The following is a 20,171-nucleotide window of genomic DNA, read 5'->3' on the forward strand; positions in this document are numbered from 1 at the left end:
TGGAAGAAACAGAAACCTCAAAGACTGCACATCTGCTTCAGCTCTACATTTCTAACTAGAGATGATCTTGGAGTGCGGAGGTTTTCTTTCTTGTTCCGTCTGTTTATCGAGGGCAGATATTCAGATTGTCATGAGAACCAATACTTCGGTACCGAGTGACATGACAGTTTATATTTTTTCAATGTACTTGCCCTACTTGGGCTGAACCATTTTGAAAAAAATGTCTATGTGAATGATATTGCAATGGTGATAAGATCATTATCAGATTGTGACAGAATCAGTTTTCACCATTTTCTGACATTTTATGGACCAGACAGCTAATCTTTTTGTGGAAAACCTATTGCCAGATCGATCAATAATTGAAAAATATGTGTGAAAAAATTTCATTTGCTCCTACAATTTCATTGTAAATAACACTAAAAAGCACTGTGACATGCATCACAGTTTTTAGAAAGACTGCTGTGAAATCAGACATGCTAGTCTGCAACAATCCCCAAAAAATCCCACAGAATCCTGGAGGGACTGTTTCTGTTTTTACCGTGATGTCAAACTGCATATCGAGAATTTCTATTTTCATGACATCCATAGCATGTACTTGCTTTAACAACGTGCATCCTGTACTCGTCAACTTTTAACATCATGGAAACCTCCTTTAATCTCACTCCGAGGTTCTCCAGGAAGAGTCCCGATAATCTGGCTGAACGTTCTTTTTGTTTTATCTCTGTTCAGCGTCATTTTCATTTGACACGGAAGCTGTTTTGGAGGCTGTTACGAATAGGGACTCAACCTTCATCATCTTTAACAAAGAAATATGTTGAGCAAGTGTTTGAAAGTTCAAGGTCGTTTAAGTTAGAAACCGTAGGCAGAACACTGACTAGGCTGACATGCACAAAATACTCGTTTGCCCTTATTGTAAAAATTCCACAAATATTCCCATTTACATGCAGCCGTGCATACTTCGATTAACATAATGACGCACGTCCTACAACTTATATATCAAGTTCAAAAGCCTGTTGATACATCTTTCATGATGTTTAAAAGTAGTTGTGTTCTACTCCCAACCAGCTGCTGTACACCTGTCCAAAGACTGCTCCTAAAACACTAAACAATATAGACAAATCCCACGTGTCTTAATCTGAAAACGCTACATTCACAATGTGGCCTTGTTAAAACAGCCAGATGAAATTTACTGTTTACATAACCTGTATCAAATTGCGAATATTCTCATGTTTGGAAAACTGCATGTTAACATATTTTTACTGAGGTCAGTTCAGTAGCTGTCGTGGAGCTTTCAGCATCACGTGATCTTCATCAGCAGAGGGACTTTGCAGCACTTAAAAGACGTCTCATCCGTGTTGGTTGTAAAGTTCAGGCAGACTGTTGGAAACTGTCTCAAGTCAAGTAGAATCTCCATCTATGGAGGAAGACCGTGTGATACGACTGAAAACTCAGAAAAGCTACTAAATGGATCCTTTTGGTGACATAGTGTTTCTGTAACCTGTCACAGCTTCACATTAGAGTTTGAGATCTGTGCCCAAACCCAACAGGGCCCGACAGGTTCGGTTCGAGTCAGGCCTTATTTCTCACATATTTCACAGGCTTACATCGGATTCCATGCATGTATCGTCCCTGACACTGAAAACTCCTCTTGTTTGGTGCACAGAGGGAAGCTTGTTAAGAAAAAGGTCGGGTTGTAATCGGGACCGGGCTGAATATGCTAAAGATGGTCGGGTTCGGGTTGGTTTCCAACAGAATTTTGTTGGGATCAGACCTCGCTGGGCTCAACTTTTCAGGCACGATTAAAGCGCTACTGCAGGTTTCTCATCCTCACTCATCCACATTTTTTGTTTCTTCTCCGGCACGAAAAGACTTTCTTATTCTACATCTTGCGCGCAAAGCTCAGACTGGCTCGACAGTTGTAAATGAGAACAACACCAGAACCAGATATGGGTGGTGATTCGGAGGTCATGGAACCAGTTATTAAAAAGCAAGTTGACCACGAGCCTTGAGACACAAAATGAGACCAATCTTGAAACTTGCTCCACTTTGAAACACCTTCAGCCAAGTTGTACATGTGTCTGTGAGGGTGGAGTGTTTGTGCATATGTGAAAAACATGAAGGAAGTTTTGGAAATATGTACAAAACATCTGTGTTCATGCTATGATCCAAAGAGTCACAACATAAAGAATGACAGAAAGGAAAGTTTAAAAGTAGAAATGTTTGTATCATCCAGCTGCTACACCCAAACGACTTTCTGTCTTTGGATTTTAAAAGTTCCGTAAATGAAATGAGAAGTGAAGGCATCATGGTGACCTCGAGTTTGTCTGTTCAGTCTTGAGTTCGTTCGTCCATCTGTGGTTTGTGGCATCTATTTGTCACTCAGACCACATCTTCATCCCGCAACCATCACTCATCCACCCAAACCCAGGTTCTTCAGGTTGGAAAAGAACCTCCAGAACCTCCTCCAGACCACAAAACACAAACACCAGACTTCACAGGACAGGCAGTAGTATTAGCAGAAGTATGACCTCCTTCTAAGGGGTCAAAGGTCAAGTGTCAGCCAGCGATCAAGGACACTTGACAGGAGTAGAGGCTTCCCAGTGGGTGCAGAATGACATGGTGTCTATGATGTCATTAGGAGGTATCTGAAGGGACGATTCAAAGCCTTTTTAGAAGCAGAAAAAACTATCTGATTCCACTTCATGATTATTTTCAGCCGTGTTTGGTCAGTTATTGCCAGAGCTGGATTAACCTACCAGGGGCCAAAGGGGGCCAAAAATGAGCTGTGGGCCCCAAAGAGACCCCAGGGCTCAAGACTAACAATGTCCCACTGTCCTGTGGATGATAGAAAATGTGTAATTAGTGCTTAGGGTTGTCATGATACCAGAATTTGAAACTTCAACTAATGCTGGTATAAAAGAACAATACTCGACACCTCTTAAAAAAAAGTCCTTTGCATACATTTTTAAATCAACCAGCTAACAGGATGCACACACTGTTTGTACAGGAAAAGTCACTTAGCACTGTTTGGTTTTGCTAATTAAATGTTTGCAGCTTGATAACTCGTCTGGATGACTTGGGGAGACTGATACTGTAAAACGGTTGGTTACATTCATGATAGTTAAAATTGTTGAGTTAGTCTAGAGCCCTGGACTCCATCCATAAATTGCACCATGTTAGTGTAATATCAATGACTTTTTTAAGGTTAAAAACTACATTTTGACAGAGAACCCAAAATTAAGATAGGGCCTCACTTTGATTTGTTTAATGACCCAGCCTCGTCTCTTCCTTGGGGAAGCACTTTGTGATGAGATATGCTCTGACCCCCTTAAGATTTAGCAGCTCCAGCCTCTGGTGGCTTCGCTGATCATCACTAAGTAGCATCCAAGCTATTTTAAGTGTTGCAGCAATATATGGGACTAAAAAGCAAGGCCTATCCTGTGCAAAGGACGGCTGATGGGGGAAGATACCCAAACTTCAGCTGCAGCCAAACAAGGAATCAGGGTTGTTCACTCCCAGGCATTGTAAAAATGTCTTTTCTGCATTGTTGGCACAATTTTCTTAATAGATTAATCATGTTCCAGAGTTCTGGCAGACCTGGGAGGACTTTCTGCCTCCATGACAATAAAGACCATAAATGTGTCACTGTAGGATTGAATTCCTGCTCTTAAACAACTGATAAGCATTTGTCTTGCAGAAATTTCTGGGACATAAACCAAGACCCACACTGAGTGACCGACTGGCAGTGGATGGATATACCCAAAGTTCAACTGCAGCAAGACAAGGAATCAGGGTTGTTCCAGGTTTAAAGACTCCTCGGGATTGTGTTGATTGTGTTCCAGAGTTCTGACAGCTATCTAAAATCTTGAGAAGCTGAGATGACTCTCAGGATGTAAAAGTCAGAATATGTGTGTATGCCTTTGAACCAGGCATTTCATGGACCAACTTCCTGTTCTCGTAGACTTGATAAAAAGTGGCCCTAGTCCTGGAGAAATAGGAAAGCTCTTGAAGTGGACAGGTGATTCGTCTCATCCTTGAATCAACTCATCTTCCAGCTCTGAGGTGTTTTGACAGGTTGCTCCGGTAACATGGAACAGACCGTACCGGTTTGACCAGTGAAAGGCTTCCAGTATTTTTCAATCTGCTGTCTCGTGCATCACTCAGTACTCAAATCATTTGGTGACACAATGTGGCAACAAAAAATTGAGGGTCCAAATCAACCCAGGCAAAGTCACAGTAAGGTGCTCCGTGTACAAACGTCCTCCAAATGACACGTGAATTTCCTCTTTGTTCAGCCTGGTGAGAAGATGTCCTCTTCTCAGATTTGGACCTCACCGTCAGCCGTAGGATGTCAGGCTTTGGTTTTGGATGTGAGCTGGACTAAAAGTCATAATCCCATCCGGAGTTGTCGTCCGGTGGTGGCTCATCTGTGTCTTCAGGGAAATTGTCGAAGTTACTAGTGTCGGTTGGAGAGGAAACCTGGACAGAACAACAGGACATTACAGTGGCTTTATTGGTCAGGGGCCTAAAATTAGTTTGATATCTCTGAGGACAAAATTTTGAAGTTTATGTCAACTCACATCAGGCGTGATGGGCGGAGTCAGAGTTCCTTTCCTCAGACCCTCCCAGTTAAAACCTTCAAACCACCTAAACACAAAGAGAGAAATTAGTTTAATCTTGTATTTAGATACACACTGATCTGAAAACTGCAAGACAGATGAGAACTGATACAGCTGGAAGTTAACGGTTGATTATTACCGACTTAAAGTTATGACAGAGGTAAGTTGCCAACCCTTTTAACACAAACCCTGTTTCCACTGCAGGAACTTTCCCCAGGAACTAAGGTCTTTTGGAGGAATAAGCTTGAACCAGTTACGTACAAGATTCCTGGAACTTATTCTAGCAACCCAGCCTGCATGTCCACCAGTGATGAGTGGAACCATTGTGATCAAGAACAGAGGGTGTTGCAAGATACCCACCATCCTGTAGAATATGACACGCCCACTTTTATTCTCAATGAAAACCTGCCATTGTTTGGTCGTAGCTGGAAACCAAATTGTCTGGTTCCAACCTAATTTATTTTTGACCCAGATTCTCTGAATGGTTCAAAATTAGGTGCATAAACCGGAACAGAACTGGTTCCATGTTGGTGGAAAAGCCCCGTCAGTGTCTACTCTCCAAAAAGTCCCTGCTTGGGCGATAGTATTTTCCAAAAAGTACAGGAACTCTGGTGGTGAGGCTTGCAGTGCTTAACATTTCTGATTGTTTGAGTACTTTTTTTGAGCAATTAATTTTAGCCACCATTTTAAAAATCTGCAGCTGCAAACCAATTTGTTTTTTTGTTCATGGTGCTTCGACACATCAACATGGAGTTACAGAAGAAAGCAAACAATAGATGGACCAATGACCTTCCAGCCCAGGACTTATTGAGCATTTCTGCTGAGAATGAAATCCATTGATGGTGTCATTGTTGTTATATAGTTGTGTGTAAAAAATTATATGTGAAAACAGCTTTAAAAAAAAATCCTAATCTTTTTTGGGTCTTTAGACTGTGGTGGAAACAGACAACAAGACTAAGGAACATTTAGTTAGTTCCTGGTACTTTGAGTGGAAATGCAGCTATACTGTATTGTAATTTTGGTTTTGAAACAACCAGTAAGATGTCAGCTTCCTTTGAACTCTCTTACTTGTGCTTCTGGATGTCTTTGACTCCATTTTTCAGGTTTCCCAGCCTCTCTGAGGGATTATCTCTGTTGACAGGACAGTTGACAGTTGACAGTTATTTCAAGGTCAAAGATTTAGTCTGGAGATGAAAATAAATGCTTCGGACTCTGCAGTTGATCTGAGTTGCTCAGATCGGGTGCCACCTACCTGCAGAGCTTCTTGATGAGGTTGGCGGCATTCTTGGTGATCTTCTTGGGGAACTCGATCATGTCGATGCCTCTCAGGATGATATTGTAGGTTTTCATCGGATCTGGACCTGAAAACGGAGGACTGGAGACACACAGATACACTGAAGAACACTCAACAACAGCAGTTTGACTCTTCTGAACTCCACTGTCCCTTCTCTGTTTGGGTCCTCACCTGCCCGTCAGCAGCTCGTACATCAGGATGCCCAGAGACCAGTAGTCTGCTGAGACGTCATGACCCTTGTTGAGGATGATCTCTGGAGCAACGTACTCTGGCGTTCCACAGAACGTCCACGTTTTCTTACAGACACCAATCTTCTTGGCAAAACCAAAGTCCACCTGCAAAAGACAAAATTGCATCTCCACATTCACTTAATTTTCCTGTTGGATCATGTGAAACTCTCACTGGACCCACACTATCTCAAAAATGTTATGTTATGTTAAGTTTTTGTTCCACTCAGAAGATGGAAGCTACTTAGCCTAGCCTGCTAAAATTAGCACTTATTCCCACTAGATCAGGGTCTGTCAACCTTTTTGTAACTGAGGGCCCACTTCTGATTTCTAAGGACCACCTCTTTAAATAAATGAGAACAAAAGAGTAGTATTAGGTAAAAACTTTTTCAAAACCTGAGAGTCAAAAGTCAAACTAAAAAATCTATGGCTGTACGTTGCCTGTAAATTCATTAAGAAAATCTTATTTGGAACTTCCATGCAAACAAAAACTTCCTCAAAGAAAAACCTCGAGTTAAAAACTTTGGTTAAAGACACAAAACCGTAAAACTGATGTTCTTTCAAAATAGAAGCTTTAAGGTTCTAAATGAGAACAATTACATGACTTTTACATTCTTTCAGGTTAACAGACACAAGAAGAAGAGCCCCAGCAGTGGAAATGGGATTACCAAATTTCTGTCAGTGGGTGCATCATCATATCACCCAACCTACAGCCCACTAGTTGGTACCCATGCACTTAGGGGCCACGGTCCGCTGGTTGAGAATGGCTGCACTCGATGTTAGTTTCCACACACTGGATGTGTAATATGTTGTATTTTTACGAGTAAATACAGACGTACCAGCTTGGCGTATCCCCGGCTGTCCAGTATGAGGTTTTCAGGCTTTAGGTCTCTGTATATGATGCCTTTGGCGTGAAGGTAGGCGAAGGCTTCGACTACACAGGCTGTGTAGAACCTGGTGGTTGAATCTTCAAATGAACCCCTGAAACACAAAGAGTTAAAAAAAAAAAAAACTATTATTACTATTACTATTACATCCATTAAAACAAGTTTCAGAACTGATTCTGAGTGACAAAAAAACAGCTTATAAACAGAAAAAACACTAAAAACAAATGAAGCTGTGTGAATGACGTGGTTACCTGTCTCTCAGTATCGTCCACAGCTCTCCTCCCAGACACGCCTCCATCAGCATGTACAGATATTTACTGTCTTTAAAAGTCCGGTACAACCTGAACACACACAGACACAGACTGTAACAGCTATTTTCTCAATTAATCAATTACTTGTTTGGTCCATAAAATGTCAGAAAATGGTGAGAATTGATCCTGTCACAATCTGGTCAGTTGAAAAATAGGTCCAAATGTGAAAACAGGTGGAGCGCTCCGATATGAAGGCTCCTTGACCCTGACCAAAATATTAAAGTGTTATTAAAAGATAAAGAACCAAAAGAGTCGTTCTTGTGTTGGTTAAAAATGAACAAATCACCTCCTGATGATGATGATGATGCTGACCTGACGATGAAGTCGGAGTGCGCCTCGGTCATGATGTGCTTCTCCGAGCGGATGTGTTCCTGTTGTCTCGTGTCGACAATGTGACGCTTCTTCAGGATCTTCATGGCGAACGTCTTTGCCTCCTCGTTCTTTAGCTGCACCTGAAGACAAAACAAACATCCACTCATTTCTACGTGTTCAGGAAATGTTCTGGTCTGCTGTTCAGACTCAAACCAGCAGCAACACGTGCTGTGTGTGTGTCACAGCCAGATAAAGCCTCATTTTCTGGCTTATTTTCCTCCCTGATGAAATAAACAAGATGTAAAATGTTATTTAAAGAGCTTTAGAGGAGCGGGTACATGGATTTTATTACCTTTGGGTAGAGTCTGGCCAGCTGTTTCCTCCTGCCTCCACTGTTTATGCTAAGCTAAGCTAACCAGCTGTTGGTTGCAGCTTCATATTTATTGTAGGCTGCACACAGAAGAGTCACTCTGAACAGTTTCAGAAACAACAATGTAAAGAAAATGTAAAGTTGTTAAAAACAAAGAGGAGGCTGCTTTTACCTTCATATGATGGAAAACGCCTGAGTCATAAGAGTTAAGTTCAGGGTCAGACCGGCAGTCTGGAGGTCAGAGGTCAGGTTTTTCCTCGGAGCAGAGTTAGACGATGACTAAAGGACTAAAAATACCTCCAGAGGCATGATGGGAGTCCCTGAGCGGGGATTCCTTCCTGTTTTTGGGCAAACCCTCTGCAGGGCTTCCCCTTTGACCTTCAGTACCCTCAAACCCCGCCTCCTGTGGTGGAAAAAACCCAAACCCCCGCCCCAGGGGCTGCAATGCACCACCTGATACATCCCACCCCTCCTTTGCTTTTTCCATCCTCCTCACACCTTGTGTACACTGAGCGGATTAATACGATCTAATAAATCAAATAAAATTCAATCAGCTGCAGCAGAGGCAAAGGAAGCTCTGGTGATTATCATCAGAGAAACTCATTAAGTCTGAGAGAAACTCGTTAAGTCTGAGAGAAACTCGTTAAGACAAAATAAACTCATTAAAGCCCAGAAATTTAATATCTGAGGAGCTCGTTACGGTTGAAAAATGATGACTTTACTGCAGCAGGAGAAACAACTCTGCTTCACCGAGGTTCTACGGGTTATTTTGGTTCCTTACAGAACCACAGAGGATCTCTCTGGATCACATGATGACTGGTTTCCAGTTACCAACACTGATACTTTACTGGAAAGTTACTGCAAACAGCTGAGCACACACACACACACACACACACACACACACACACACACACACCTGTGCAGAATTGGAGACAGTAAATCAGATTCCTGAACCATAAAAATGTGGCAACAACATGAATTTGTTTCAGAACCTCAAACTGGACTCAAAACTGTGTGAAACTGGTCTCAAACTAATCTGAAACTGGTCTCGGCCAAACCTGGAGCTGATCTGAAAACTGAAAAAATGATTCTCATTTGGTCTCAAATGATCAAATTAGCCATTTAAAAAGAAGCAGTAGGAGAGTTTTATTCAGATACAAAAGCCACAGAACAAAATGGAATTATAAAAATATAGAAGTTCCATGTAGTAACTTCAACTGTCCTGAAACTGGTTTGAAACTAACCTGAAACGTCCTGCTCAGATGCCCACAGTCAGTCTCTTCTGTATCACCACATTAAGATACAAATCTTATTTCCTGCACCTTATTTGTTGCTCATCAGTGAATACAGATCAATCTGTTCATCTAATCTTATTTCCTGTAATCTGATATTGGGTAATGTAATCAGATCGTACCAGCTCTACGCGGCCAAAGCCGCCGACTCCCAGCGTGTCGATGATGTTGAAGTCTGTCAGCTTCAGACTGGAGAAGAAAGCGTTCTCTGCCTCGTACCTGGAACGTACAGAACACAGGGATGCCTTCACTGAACACAGGGAAGTTTCAACATTCTCCAGACATTTTGAAAGATGAACCACTTTGCTTAGACCTTCCTCAATTAAAAAAGAAAGAGCTAAATAAAAAGAGCTGACCACCCCGCCTAAGGTCTTACTGTACCTGCAGAATTTGACCACGTGGAAGAACGGGAACTTCTTGGAGGTCTGGATGGAGAAGGAGGTGATGGGGAAGGAGGAGGAGGAGGAGGAGGAGGAGGAGGGAGGAGCAGGGAGGCTGGTGATCCGCTCTCTCTGCTGCCTCGCTGGGATGGGAAGCAACTCTCTCATCTCAAAAACTTATTTAATCCACCAGTATGAGACCAGACCGATTTCTTTTCGGAACCGCGTAGCTTCGTTTACTCAACTTAATCTCACACTTAATAACATACAACAACTTCAGGAATATAATTTTGTTAAGTGGAATTCTCCTAATGCCTTTCCATCAAAACCCAAAGTGCAAACGAACTTATCGACATCACACCCAAACTTGTTTTCGGTCCTCACGAGAAAGTTCGACACAGCATCCGTAAGAGAACCTTCTCAAAGGACGAGCTCCACTTCCTGTTCACATGGTGAGGGCCGGCCCGATGGCGACAGAGGACATACGAGGTTCTTGTCTGGTGCGACCAGCAGCGTGGTGAGGTGGCCAGATCCTCCAGCTCTGTGTGCAGTAAGGTTACGAACAAGGACGGCCCTGAGCTGAGTGGAACGCTGTCAGAATCCAGAACAGACCTCTGAGGACCGCATTTCCAAAACTAAAAAATATCAGAACTTCTTTTGAGTCTTGGACAATCTTCAGCGTTTAATATCTAGACTGCTGAGGAGGTTCACGGGTGTCTCACTTGGAAAACGTCCAACTGAGCACGCTCAGATCAAAATTATGACTGAGGAAAGCCTCTGAGAGGTCCGTCCTTTTTGTCAAAACAGCATCCACGTCCACTGTGGCTGAGTCCTGCAGGGTGTAATGACAACCTGAGAGGACGACCCACATGGCACGACGCTGCCGCTGCTGGTATTTTTAGCACTTGGAAACATTGCTCGGAGGTTCACCAAGTAAACGTAGCTCAGTCATTAAACAGACTGACAGGACGCTGCAGGACAGACTGTCCCGACCTCAAAACCAGAGGACACAAAGAAGGACTCGCAACCTTTACCAGGGTTTTAAGGAGCCCTTCCCTCAGTTTTCCTGTGAACACGATCCATTCTCAAGTCGTCAAGATGTAAAGCCGAGGAACATCTGTGGTGTCATCGTGATCTTTACTGGAACAATCTTGTGTCCCATAAAGGGATGTCAAATTTAAAACAGTGACATTAAGACCGAAGCTCAAATACATCCACATATCATATCCAGTCCAAGATCCAAATCAAACCCTAATAAAAACCAGTGGAAAATGTCGAGGGTCAACCCTGCCTCCTGGAATATTACATTTATATTCTGATCATTCATGTTCCAAAGCTTTAAGTTTATCTCAAGAACAAAAGTAAATTATCTCAACAAGTTGAGTTGAGTTTTCGGAACTTAAGAATTTGAATTGGGCTCAACTTCTACTGTAGTTTGTTGCCTTGAAATTTTGGGTTTTCGCAACTTTTTCATTTTTACAATTTAAGGTGCAAAACAACAAGTGTTTATAAAGATGCCTGTCGGGTTAAATTTTTAAATAAACTTCTCTCCAGTTTTAGTTTTCTTGTTGGCACTCTGTGTGTGTCTGTATATGTGTGTGTGCGGACTGGACTATTTCCTGGAAACTACCTCTGGATTCAGGTTTCTGCAGAAACCGTAGCTGCTGTCAGTCCTTAGGTTGGTCTGGACAAACCAACACATAAACACTCCAAAAATAGTTTGTTAAAGTGAGAAAGAGATTAACTGTCAGAGCTCAGTGCAGGAGTCAAACTCCTGCTGAAGTGTCCTGGAGCAAAACACTGAGGAGGCGTCAGCCACACGTCAACATGGTAAATCTAAATTTAACTGAAAACATGGAAACCAGTCCCTATGAGCTGCACGTGTTTGAAATCATTCCAGTGTAAAAGGACCTGATGGGCAACATCAGAAGTGAGAAGTACAAAATGATTTAAAGAGTTCATGAAGACTTCGACATGTTTTTTGAGCTGTAAAAGAAATGATGTGACTGTAATGAGAGGAAACACGTCAGCGCGAAATAATTAGATTAAAAAAACAGTCGAACAAACAGAGGGCAGCAGAAGGTGTGAAGGACAAACACACTCTCAGATTTTACACACTCCACTGTTTGCTGTACACTGTTACCATAGCAACGCTCCTGATTGACAGCAGGACACCTGGTGTGTGTGTGTGTGTGTGTGTGTGTGGTACACTGGGAGCCCACTTCACTTGTGGGGTTACATTCTTAGAAAGGGTTATAGCTAAAATCATCTGTGAAAAGTTTGACTCAGAACCCCCAATGAGAGGTTCTAAAGCTTGAGCCCTCCCGTAAAGAACCCAGCCTTCTAACAAGATCTAGAACTGACCCAGGGGCTACTGAGAACCTGTTTTTATTCCAGGGGTTTCATCTGGAAACCATAACCGGGTTCAACTCTGAACCCTTTTATATCCTTTTAGGGTTTTATCTGACAACAAAAGAAAAGTAAAAGGTCCTTGAAAATCTCTGTAAGACTAACAGTTCCATTAAGAACCCTTGATGGACCCCATTTTCAAAAAGACCATCATGAAGAACCTTCTTTGAATACTTATTTGAATGCAGAGCTATGTTCAGGTTAGGGAACGCATTATCTCAGTGACAGGTGTGTGTGTGTGTGTGTGTGTGTGTGTGTGTGTGTGTGTGTGCGTGCTGTATTGAATCTACACCATAAAAGGAGATGACTTCATCCTGTCACATGATCAACAGTCATCTGATACAAGACACTACATAAAGTGGAGTGTGCATACGTGTGTGTGTGTGTTTTACTATGTTTGTGGGGTCACCCAGTACCCTACTATATTTGTGGGGACCTAAATGTTGGACCCCACAGGTTTAAAGGGCTGTTTGAGGTTTAAAATTCAGTTTTACTGTCAGGGCTAGAATTATTTTTCAGTAACGTTTAGGGTGAGGTTTTACGGTTAGTGTTGCACTCCTTGAAACAAAGGGGCTTCAACATTTTAGACATCACCTGACATTTGTGTGTGTGTGTGTGTGTGTGTGTGTGTGTGTGTGTGTGTGTGTGACCTGGTTGTGACTCTCACTGCAGCAGCAGCAGGTATTATTAGCTGTTCTTACATAAGCAGCACACAGACTCCAGTTCCTGATGTAAACATTCACACACGGAGAAAAAAAAAACCTGCTGCTGAAAACACTCAGACACCATGACGGAGGATTAAAGGGTAAGTCTGGTGTTTTTCAACATGGACTCTAATGCCCGAGAACAAAGGAACACATAGAGAGGTGAGCAAACTCCTGCACACTGTCTAACTCGCAATATAACATTTATTTGTGACGTTTCGGTACGTGACCTTCTGTCTGATGTCCACCACACAGTGGAAGACTTTGAAAAAAAGCCTCTCACATAGACACACAAAGTTTATAAACATTTCTCCTGCTCCTTCAAATTTTTGTTTGGTGTAGAATTATTCAGAGACAAAAACAAATTTCCACCTAGAACCATCACAAAATAATTACAGCCTGTGAGAAAAGGCTGGAAACGAGTACAAAAACAACACCCTAAAAAGTTGCTGTTTGTAATAAGTCAGGGTTCTTTGCTTCAACATTTGAGATCTGAAACACTAAAGTCAGTAGTGAAGAGAGCGAGAGAGTGAAGGTGATTTCTCCCTGAAAGGATCAAAGAACCTGTAAATGTTCAGATCATGTACGTGTCACATCAGCGATTTACGTGATCAGTAAACCTACTTTGCTTTTGCTTCAGCGTCCTCGTATCCTTTACTTGAAACATCGTCCAGTCCACCAATCAGATGCTTGAATGAGCTGAGGCGGAGGAAAGAGACAGCAGCCAATCAGCACACAGACCGTAAGAACATGTTGTATGCAGCAGAGTGAGCGTGCAGTGAGCGTGCAGTGAGCGTGCAGTGAGCGGCGATGACCAGCAGAGGGCAGCAGACAGCTTTGAATAAACCCTGCAGCACCTTCACTCACTGCACCTGACACACACACACACACACACTAACCTTTAAACAATGTATTCAGTCTTAAAGGCACATTTCACTCAAATCACACAAACATATGTTCACATTCAGATGGTGGCTTTATGTAAAACCTGTGAACCACAACAACATTCAGTTCGATAAAACACAACATTTTCAAATAAACTTCAGGGAGACAAACAGACTGCCAAAAGTACAAATACCACAGTGCAGAAATACTCAGTATTTGACTGTGTTGATGACTTAAAAAGGAGGAGCTCATTTTAAATATTTTATATTCTGTTGTGAAGGTTGTGAATTTACCCTCATTTCTTAATTGATGATCATTTATATTAATAATCTGAAAATAACCAAAGTTATTAAATAAATGTAGTGGAGTAGAAAGTACAATATTTCTCTCTGAGATGTGGCTGAAGTGGAGTTGAAGTAGGAAGTTGCATAAAAAGGAAAAAACTACAGTACAAGTAACTCCAAACTGCACTTAAGTAAATGTATAAAGTTACACTCCACTACTGTAAAAAGTGTAAACAGATATTATATATTATTATTTCAACATACAACTTTTTTCTTTTTACTCTACTTCATTTAAAATGTTGATTATGCATTGCTGTATCAATACTACTAACACCAAAGTCACACACTAACAGCTGGAGGCAGCAGCAGACCAACAACTCCTGTGTTCACTGAGATAAAATCACGGATTTTGTCAGTGGAGTCTGGTTGGTTTGTAGAGAGTGATATGTGGCTTACATAAAAGTGGTTTCCTGTCAGAAAAGTCTGTCTGCATTCATAATTACTGTAATGTGTGTACGTGTATGTGTTGTGTGCATGTGGTTGACTTACTCTCGGTCGATGACCAGGCAGGTGACGGCCTCAGCAGCGATGACGTTGGCTGTTCTGACGTCCTCCCTGTGGACGAGACAGAGCAACACCATGACATACAGAGAAACAATCCATTTATTGTGCTGCATGAGCCTGACAGCACATCATCTGCTGCTTCTAGTCCACGATGAAGGCAGCAGAGCAGCAGGAAGGAAGGAGGAAAACAACGACGTACTTTGAAAATAGAAGTTTCAAAATAAAAGTCGAAACAAAAATGTCTAAACATGAATTCACAAATTCACTGCAGTAAACAAACTGACTCAGAACTTCTACTTTGACACAAGTATCTGTACTTCTACTGCAGTAAAGACTGTATTTTTGCTATGTCTGTATACATTGCAGAATATGTTGTCACTCTGCAGGTGTGAGACACACTCTGGTCCTGACAAACACTGAAATAGAAGACAAACACACACACAGCGTCCATCAAACCTTTAATAAAACACCTCTCTGCTGCTGACCTCATTTCCTGTCAAACCGCTGCTGTTCACTGAGATTTGGTGTTATTAAGAGCTGAGGCACACCAACTGTGACCTTTGACCCTTAATAACTACAGGACACACACACACACACACACACACACACACACACACATGTTCTTTCAGTCCAACAGGTAAATATCTCAACACCAGGACAAAATTTCTTCATGGATTAAACTTTAGTTCAGTTTAATGGTTTTATCATTAGAAGTTAAGTGATTAAGGGTTTCAGTGAACAAGTCTAACAGGAAATATTTAAGTCCAGCATTCAAGTTTAAACGTTTAAGTTTCATGTTTAGAAGTAAAAGGTTTGGGTTTAGAAGTCACAAGTTCAGGTTTGAAGTTAAGGGTTCAGGTCTCGGGGTCACAGGTCACATGATCTCACCCCTGTAGCGCTCTCTCTCCAAACCAGTCTCCCCTGGCGAGCTCTCTGAGGTGTACCGGCTCCTGATTGGCTGAATCTTCCTGGGTGACGTTCACCTGTGATTGACAGTTATCAGCAGATGATCTGGATGAGTCAGCAGATCAATAATGGACGAAGAAGCCAAACAAACGGTTGCGTTACCTTTCCCTTGCTGATGATGAAGAAGGTGTCTCCTCTGGCTCCCTGTCTGATGATGTACTCTCCATCTTCATAATGAGTCTGATTGGAAGATTTACAGTGAGGCTCCACCCCAGAATGTCAAGCTCTGGAGGTTTAGTTTACGTGTTTCCTTTTTGTTTTTTGGACGTTCTTGCCTTTCCTGGTGTGTTCTGGTGTTTTTGTGTCCTGTCTTTGCTCTTTTCCAGGCATTTTTTGATTGCAGATTGTTTTCACCTGACCCTGATTATCCTCCCTGTATATTTAGTCTAGTGTCTTTCCCTCCTTAGATGCCACTTCATACTGTCACATAGTCAAATATTTCATGGCAAAAGTTGGAATACAAAAAGTCTTACAGAAGGGTCAGGCACAGGTCCAAATCAGGTAGTGGTCCAAAGGCAAACAAACCCAAAGGGCGAGCAAATTCCAAAGTCCACAAGTTAAGAAAAAAGTCCAAAACCCACAAAGAAACATGGAGGAAAAACACCAAGACACATGAGCAAAGGCAAGAACTTCAAAGAGGAAACAAGCAAACTAAAACCCAAAACCACGACCCAGAAGAAGACAAATATGCACACTTTGTTTTTTTATTATGTAGTTTGTTCTGATCTTGTTAGGCGTCAGTATGACCCCATAAATTCACAGTGTAGGAGTGTTGTGATTTAAAAAGCTCTGTCTCACCTCCTCCATGACATCAGACAGTTTACTGAGAGTTTCCTCTGGAAGACCCTGGAAGGTGGGAACACTGCAGAGAGAGAGAGAGAGATTCTTTGTTTGTTCCATTCATTACTTTACTCTGTCAATGTTTTAGCAGGTTTACAAACACACATGTTGGGTTCTACTTTCGTTTGACTCACACATGAGTATTTTATTCTGAAAATCTAAATGTTTTAGGGTTTTTTTCCTAAGAGATTTTAAGGGTTGGTCTGGAGATTTAAGTTGACATTGAGGAGGGTTTTGTAGTACTTCATGAGTTGTGGCTGCTATTGAGAAGGTTCTAGAGATCCTTGTTTCGTAGGTTCTGGTGGCTATTGATGAGGCTCTGCAGTACTTTAGAAGGTTTGATGGCTCAGGAGATCTTTTAAGAAGTTTTTGTCGTCTAAAGTTCCTTTGGGAGATTCTTGAGCTCATTTAGTAGGTTGTATTGGTCACTGATAAGGTTCTACAACATTTTCAGAGTTTTGATGGCTGCCAGTAAGGTTCTAAAGGTCCTTTTGAAACTTCTGGGGTCCATTAAGGGGGTTCTAGTGGTTGTCTAGTAGGTTTCAATGGTGATTGATGAGGTTCTAGGGTACTGTAGGAGTTTTGATGGCTTTAGATGAGGTTCTAGGGGTTCTTTTTTGGGATAATTTTTGTAACCAATGAGATTTAAGTTATCTTTGCAGATCTAGTGGCCATTGAGAAGGTTCTACAGTGACCAAAAACGTTTGATGTCCAAAACAGGCCTCAGGGGTCCTGTAAGAGGTTTTTGTCATCGATGAGGTTCTCATGGTCATTGAAAAGGTTCTAGAGTTCCTTTGGGGGGTATGCATGTTGGAGAGGTTTTGGGGGTTCTGTAGGAGGTTCTTGGGATTCTTTTGTAAATGAGAAGATTCAAGGGATCTGTTGGAGGTTTCTAGTGGTAACTGAGGAGGTTCTGCAGTCAGTTAGAAGGTTTGAAGTCCAAAACAGGTCCAAGGGGTTCTTTAAGGGGCATCATTGAGATGGTTCTAGAGGTGCTTCTACAGACTCTAGGAGTCATGTAGTTGGTTTAAGTGGAAGTTCTATAATACTGTCCAGGTTTTGATGAGTGTTGATGTTCTAGAGGTCCTTTAAGAAGTTCTAGAGCTCATCAAGGAGGTTCTATGGGTTGTTCCTTAGGTTCTAGGACACTGTAGGACTTTTGGAGGTTGTTCAAGAGGTTCTGGGGGTTCTCTAGGAGGTTTTTGGCCATTTATAAAGTTCTAGAGGTCCTTTAGGAGGTTCTTGGGATTCTTTTTGTAAGTGATGAGCTTGAAAGGGTCGTGCAGCAGGTTTTCATGGCCACTAAGGAGGTTCTATAGGACGTTTAGAGTTTTGATGGCTGTCGATGTTCTAGAGGTCCTTTAGAAAGTTCTAGGGTTTTCAGACATTAACATAATAACATTTAGATGTTTTGATGCACGCAGTGATGTCATGATTTGAGCCTCTAACAGTTCTGATTGGCTGGTGAACGACATCACCTCTTGAGGAAGTCCATGTACTCGGCGTGTTTGATGAGTCCAGTTCTCATCATGATGGTCTGGAAACACTGACGGTCGATCGCCCACAGCTTCACATGGCTCACAGCTGCAACACACACGTTGTACACACGATTATAAATATATTTAGTTATTATTGTTATTAATGTTATGAGAACATTTTCCCCGTCGGTCCTGTCAGAGCTGCAGATTAATAATCATGAACATGATCTCTGGTCGCAGCTGCTGAAGGACGATAAGAGGATCTGGATGTCATTATTAAATAACACAGCTGTGTGTACATGCATATATGAATACTTTATAGATGATGTGTGTCTATAGACCTACGTGTGTGTGTGTGTGTGTGTGTGTGTGTGTGTGTGTGTGTGTGTGTGTGTGTGTGTGTGTGTGTGAGCACTTGTTGTTTCTCTGTCTCTGATCTGCATGTGAGGCAGAGATCAGATGAAAACATACATCGTGATCCTGCTGTGTGTGTGTGTGTCTGTGTCTGTGTGTGTGTGTGCTTACAGTATGCAGGTGTTGTCATGGCAACCGTACACTTACATCTATATATGTGTATGCGTGTGCGTGCGTGTGCGTGTGTGTGTGTAAAATGTTAAATCAGTGGCCACTGCATCCATCCAGCAGCAGGTCAAACATTCACATGTTCAAACGGTTTAAGAATAAAAGAGCGATTATTTTTTTATGATTGTGTCGTGAACGTGACGACCTGAGTCAGGAGAGCTACGAACAACACCGAGGCTGAAAATAGAACAACGTCCAATCTTCACTCCTTCATACATCACTGACAGGAACAAGAACGATGCAGAACTCACAGAGTAAATACTGATTCAATAACTCATCCGGTTCTCTGTTCCACACTTTTGACACAAAGTTAACAAACTTAAACACATCAGAACTAAACAGATGTTCCAGTTTTTGTTCCACCCAACAGCAAAATGTTTCAGGGTTCAGTCCAGTCATTTCAGGGAACAAGTTCTCAGGAGAACCCCCCCTCTGTGTTCTATATAAAACAAATGGAATATAAGAAGGTTCTCAGTATAACCCAAGTGAGTTCAAGATAAAAATCCTTAGGTTATAAGTGGGTTCTTGATTGAAGCCCTTCAATGTGTTTTTGATAAAAATGCTTAGAATATAACAAGGTTCTCTGTAGAACCCCCTTGTCGAATTCTAGATAAAATCCTTGGGATATAAAAGGGTTCTTGATAGAAACCTTTCAATGTGTTCTAGATAAAACCCTCAGAATATTAAAAAACTCTAGGTGAAACCCCCTTGGTGAGTTCTAGATAAAACAAACAGAATATAAAAAGATTCTCTAGAGAACCCCTTGGTGAGTTCTAGATAAAAATCCTTAGAATATGAAAGGGTTCTCTGTAGAACCCCCTAAATGAGTTGTTGCTACCCTTAAACTACTGAAACAGTGCTAAACAGAACCTCCAGAGAGGGTTCTGGGTGGAACCATTACACCACAGAAGGGTTCTTTGTTGGGATTCTGGGTGAAACCTTTCACAGGTGGTTCTACATATAATCTGTTGAATTCTAGGTAGAACCCTCTGAAATGGTTCCAAGAGGAGAAAAGGCTCTAACAGAGGGTTCTCCTCTGAGGACAAGCCCTAGAACCCTTTATGGTTCTAATGAGGACAACAGAGTAGTGCTGCAGCAGTAGAACTGAGGTGTCTGTTTGGTCATTACTTTTTATTTCTTGTTTCCACTGCTTTATGACCTGCTGTCTGTTGCTACGGAGATGCCAAGTGTCTCTGTAACCACGGAAACAACAGGAGACACTCCACAGCAGCGAATATTACGGACTGAGCAGATCTGAACGTGCTGGTGTGTGTTCCAGGTGAGCGCTCGTCACGGCTGGATGATTATTTTTCATGTAGTGGATCATGACTCACTGAACATCAGCAACACATTTCAAAAAAGTTTTGACTGTCAACGAAAACATAAAACTGCAGGAATGTAAAGATTTCACCATCTACAATCCATAATAACAGGACTTCAACTAACGATTATTTCCACTGTTGATTAATCTCTTGGTCATTTCCTCAATTAATTGATTAATTAATCCCGTCACAATCTTGTCAGTTGAAAAGTAGGTGAAACCTGTGGAGCGCACAGACGTACTGCAATAGATTTGAGTTTTAAAAGCTTTCTAGTTTCTTCTTCAGATAAACTTTGTCTTTTAGTTTTAGAAATCACTTGAATTTTTTAACTACATTTTTTTTGGGTGTTTGTAAAACTCAAAGATTGAAGTTTATCTAAAGAAGAAAAGTAAATTATCTCAACAAAAGATTACTAGATTAGATTAGAGTTTGAGCTCAGCTTTTT

General features: G+C 41.7%; 1 protein-coding gene across 1 annotated transcript in view; it reads right to left on the minus strand.

Annotated features, from left to right (window-relative positions):
• Positions 1 to 4,263: 4,263 nt before the first annotated feature.
• The window catches only part of prkg1b (protein kinase cGMP-dependent 1b), a 44,061-nt gene continuing 28,153 nt past the window's right edge, over positions 4,264 to 20,171 (minus strand). Inside the window, exons 4-18 of the mRNA XM_084741397.1 lie at positions 17,823 to 17,928; positions 16,303 to 16,366; positions 15,607 to 15,684; positions 15,427 to 15,521; positions 14,524 to 14,589; positions 13,430 to 13,504; positions 9,435 to 9,531; positions 7,651 to 7,790; positions 7,279 to 7,368; positions 6,980 to 7,121; positions 6,085 to 6,248; positions 5,872 to 5,994; positions 5,688 to 5,750; positions 4,581 to 4,647; positions 4,264 to 4,479 (exon numbers count right to left, since the gene is read on the minus strand). Coding sequence (XP_084597523.1) covers positions 4,381 to 4,479; positions 4,581 to 4,647; positions 5,688 to 5,750; positions 5,872 to 5,994; positions 6,085 to 6,248; positions 6,980 to 7,121; positions 7,279 to 7,368; positions 7,651 to 7,790; positions 9,435 to 9,531; positions 13,430 to 13,504; positions 14,524 to 14,589; positions 15,427 to 15,521; positions 15,607 to 15,684; positions 16,303 to 16,366; positions 17,823 to 17,928 — 1,469 coding nt within the window. The 3' untranslated portion in view covers positions 4,264 to 4,380. The remainder of the gene's footprint in view (positions 4,480 to 4,580; positions 4,648 to 5,687; positions 5,751 to 5,871; positions 5,995 to 6,084; positions 6,249 to 6,979; positions 7,122 to 7,278; positions 7,369 to 7,650; positions 7,791 to 9,434; positions 9,532 to 13,429; positions 13,505 to 14,523; positions 14,590 to 15,426; positions 15,522 to 15,606; positions 15,685 to 16,302; positions 16,367 to 17,822; positions 17,929 to 20,171) is intronic.

Source organism: Lutjanus erythropterus, chromosome 17 (genome assembly GCF_056507025.1).
Source record: "Lutjanus erythropterus isolate fLutEry1 chromosome 17, fLutEry1.hap2, whole genome shotgun sequence".
In the NCBI taxonomy this organism is placed as follows: domain Eukaryota; kingdom Metazoa; phylum Chordata; class Actinopteri; order Lutjaniformes; family Lutjanidae; genus Lutjanus; species Lutjanus erythropterus.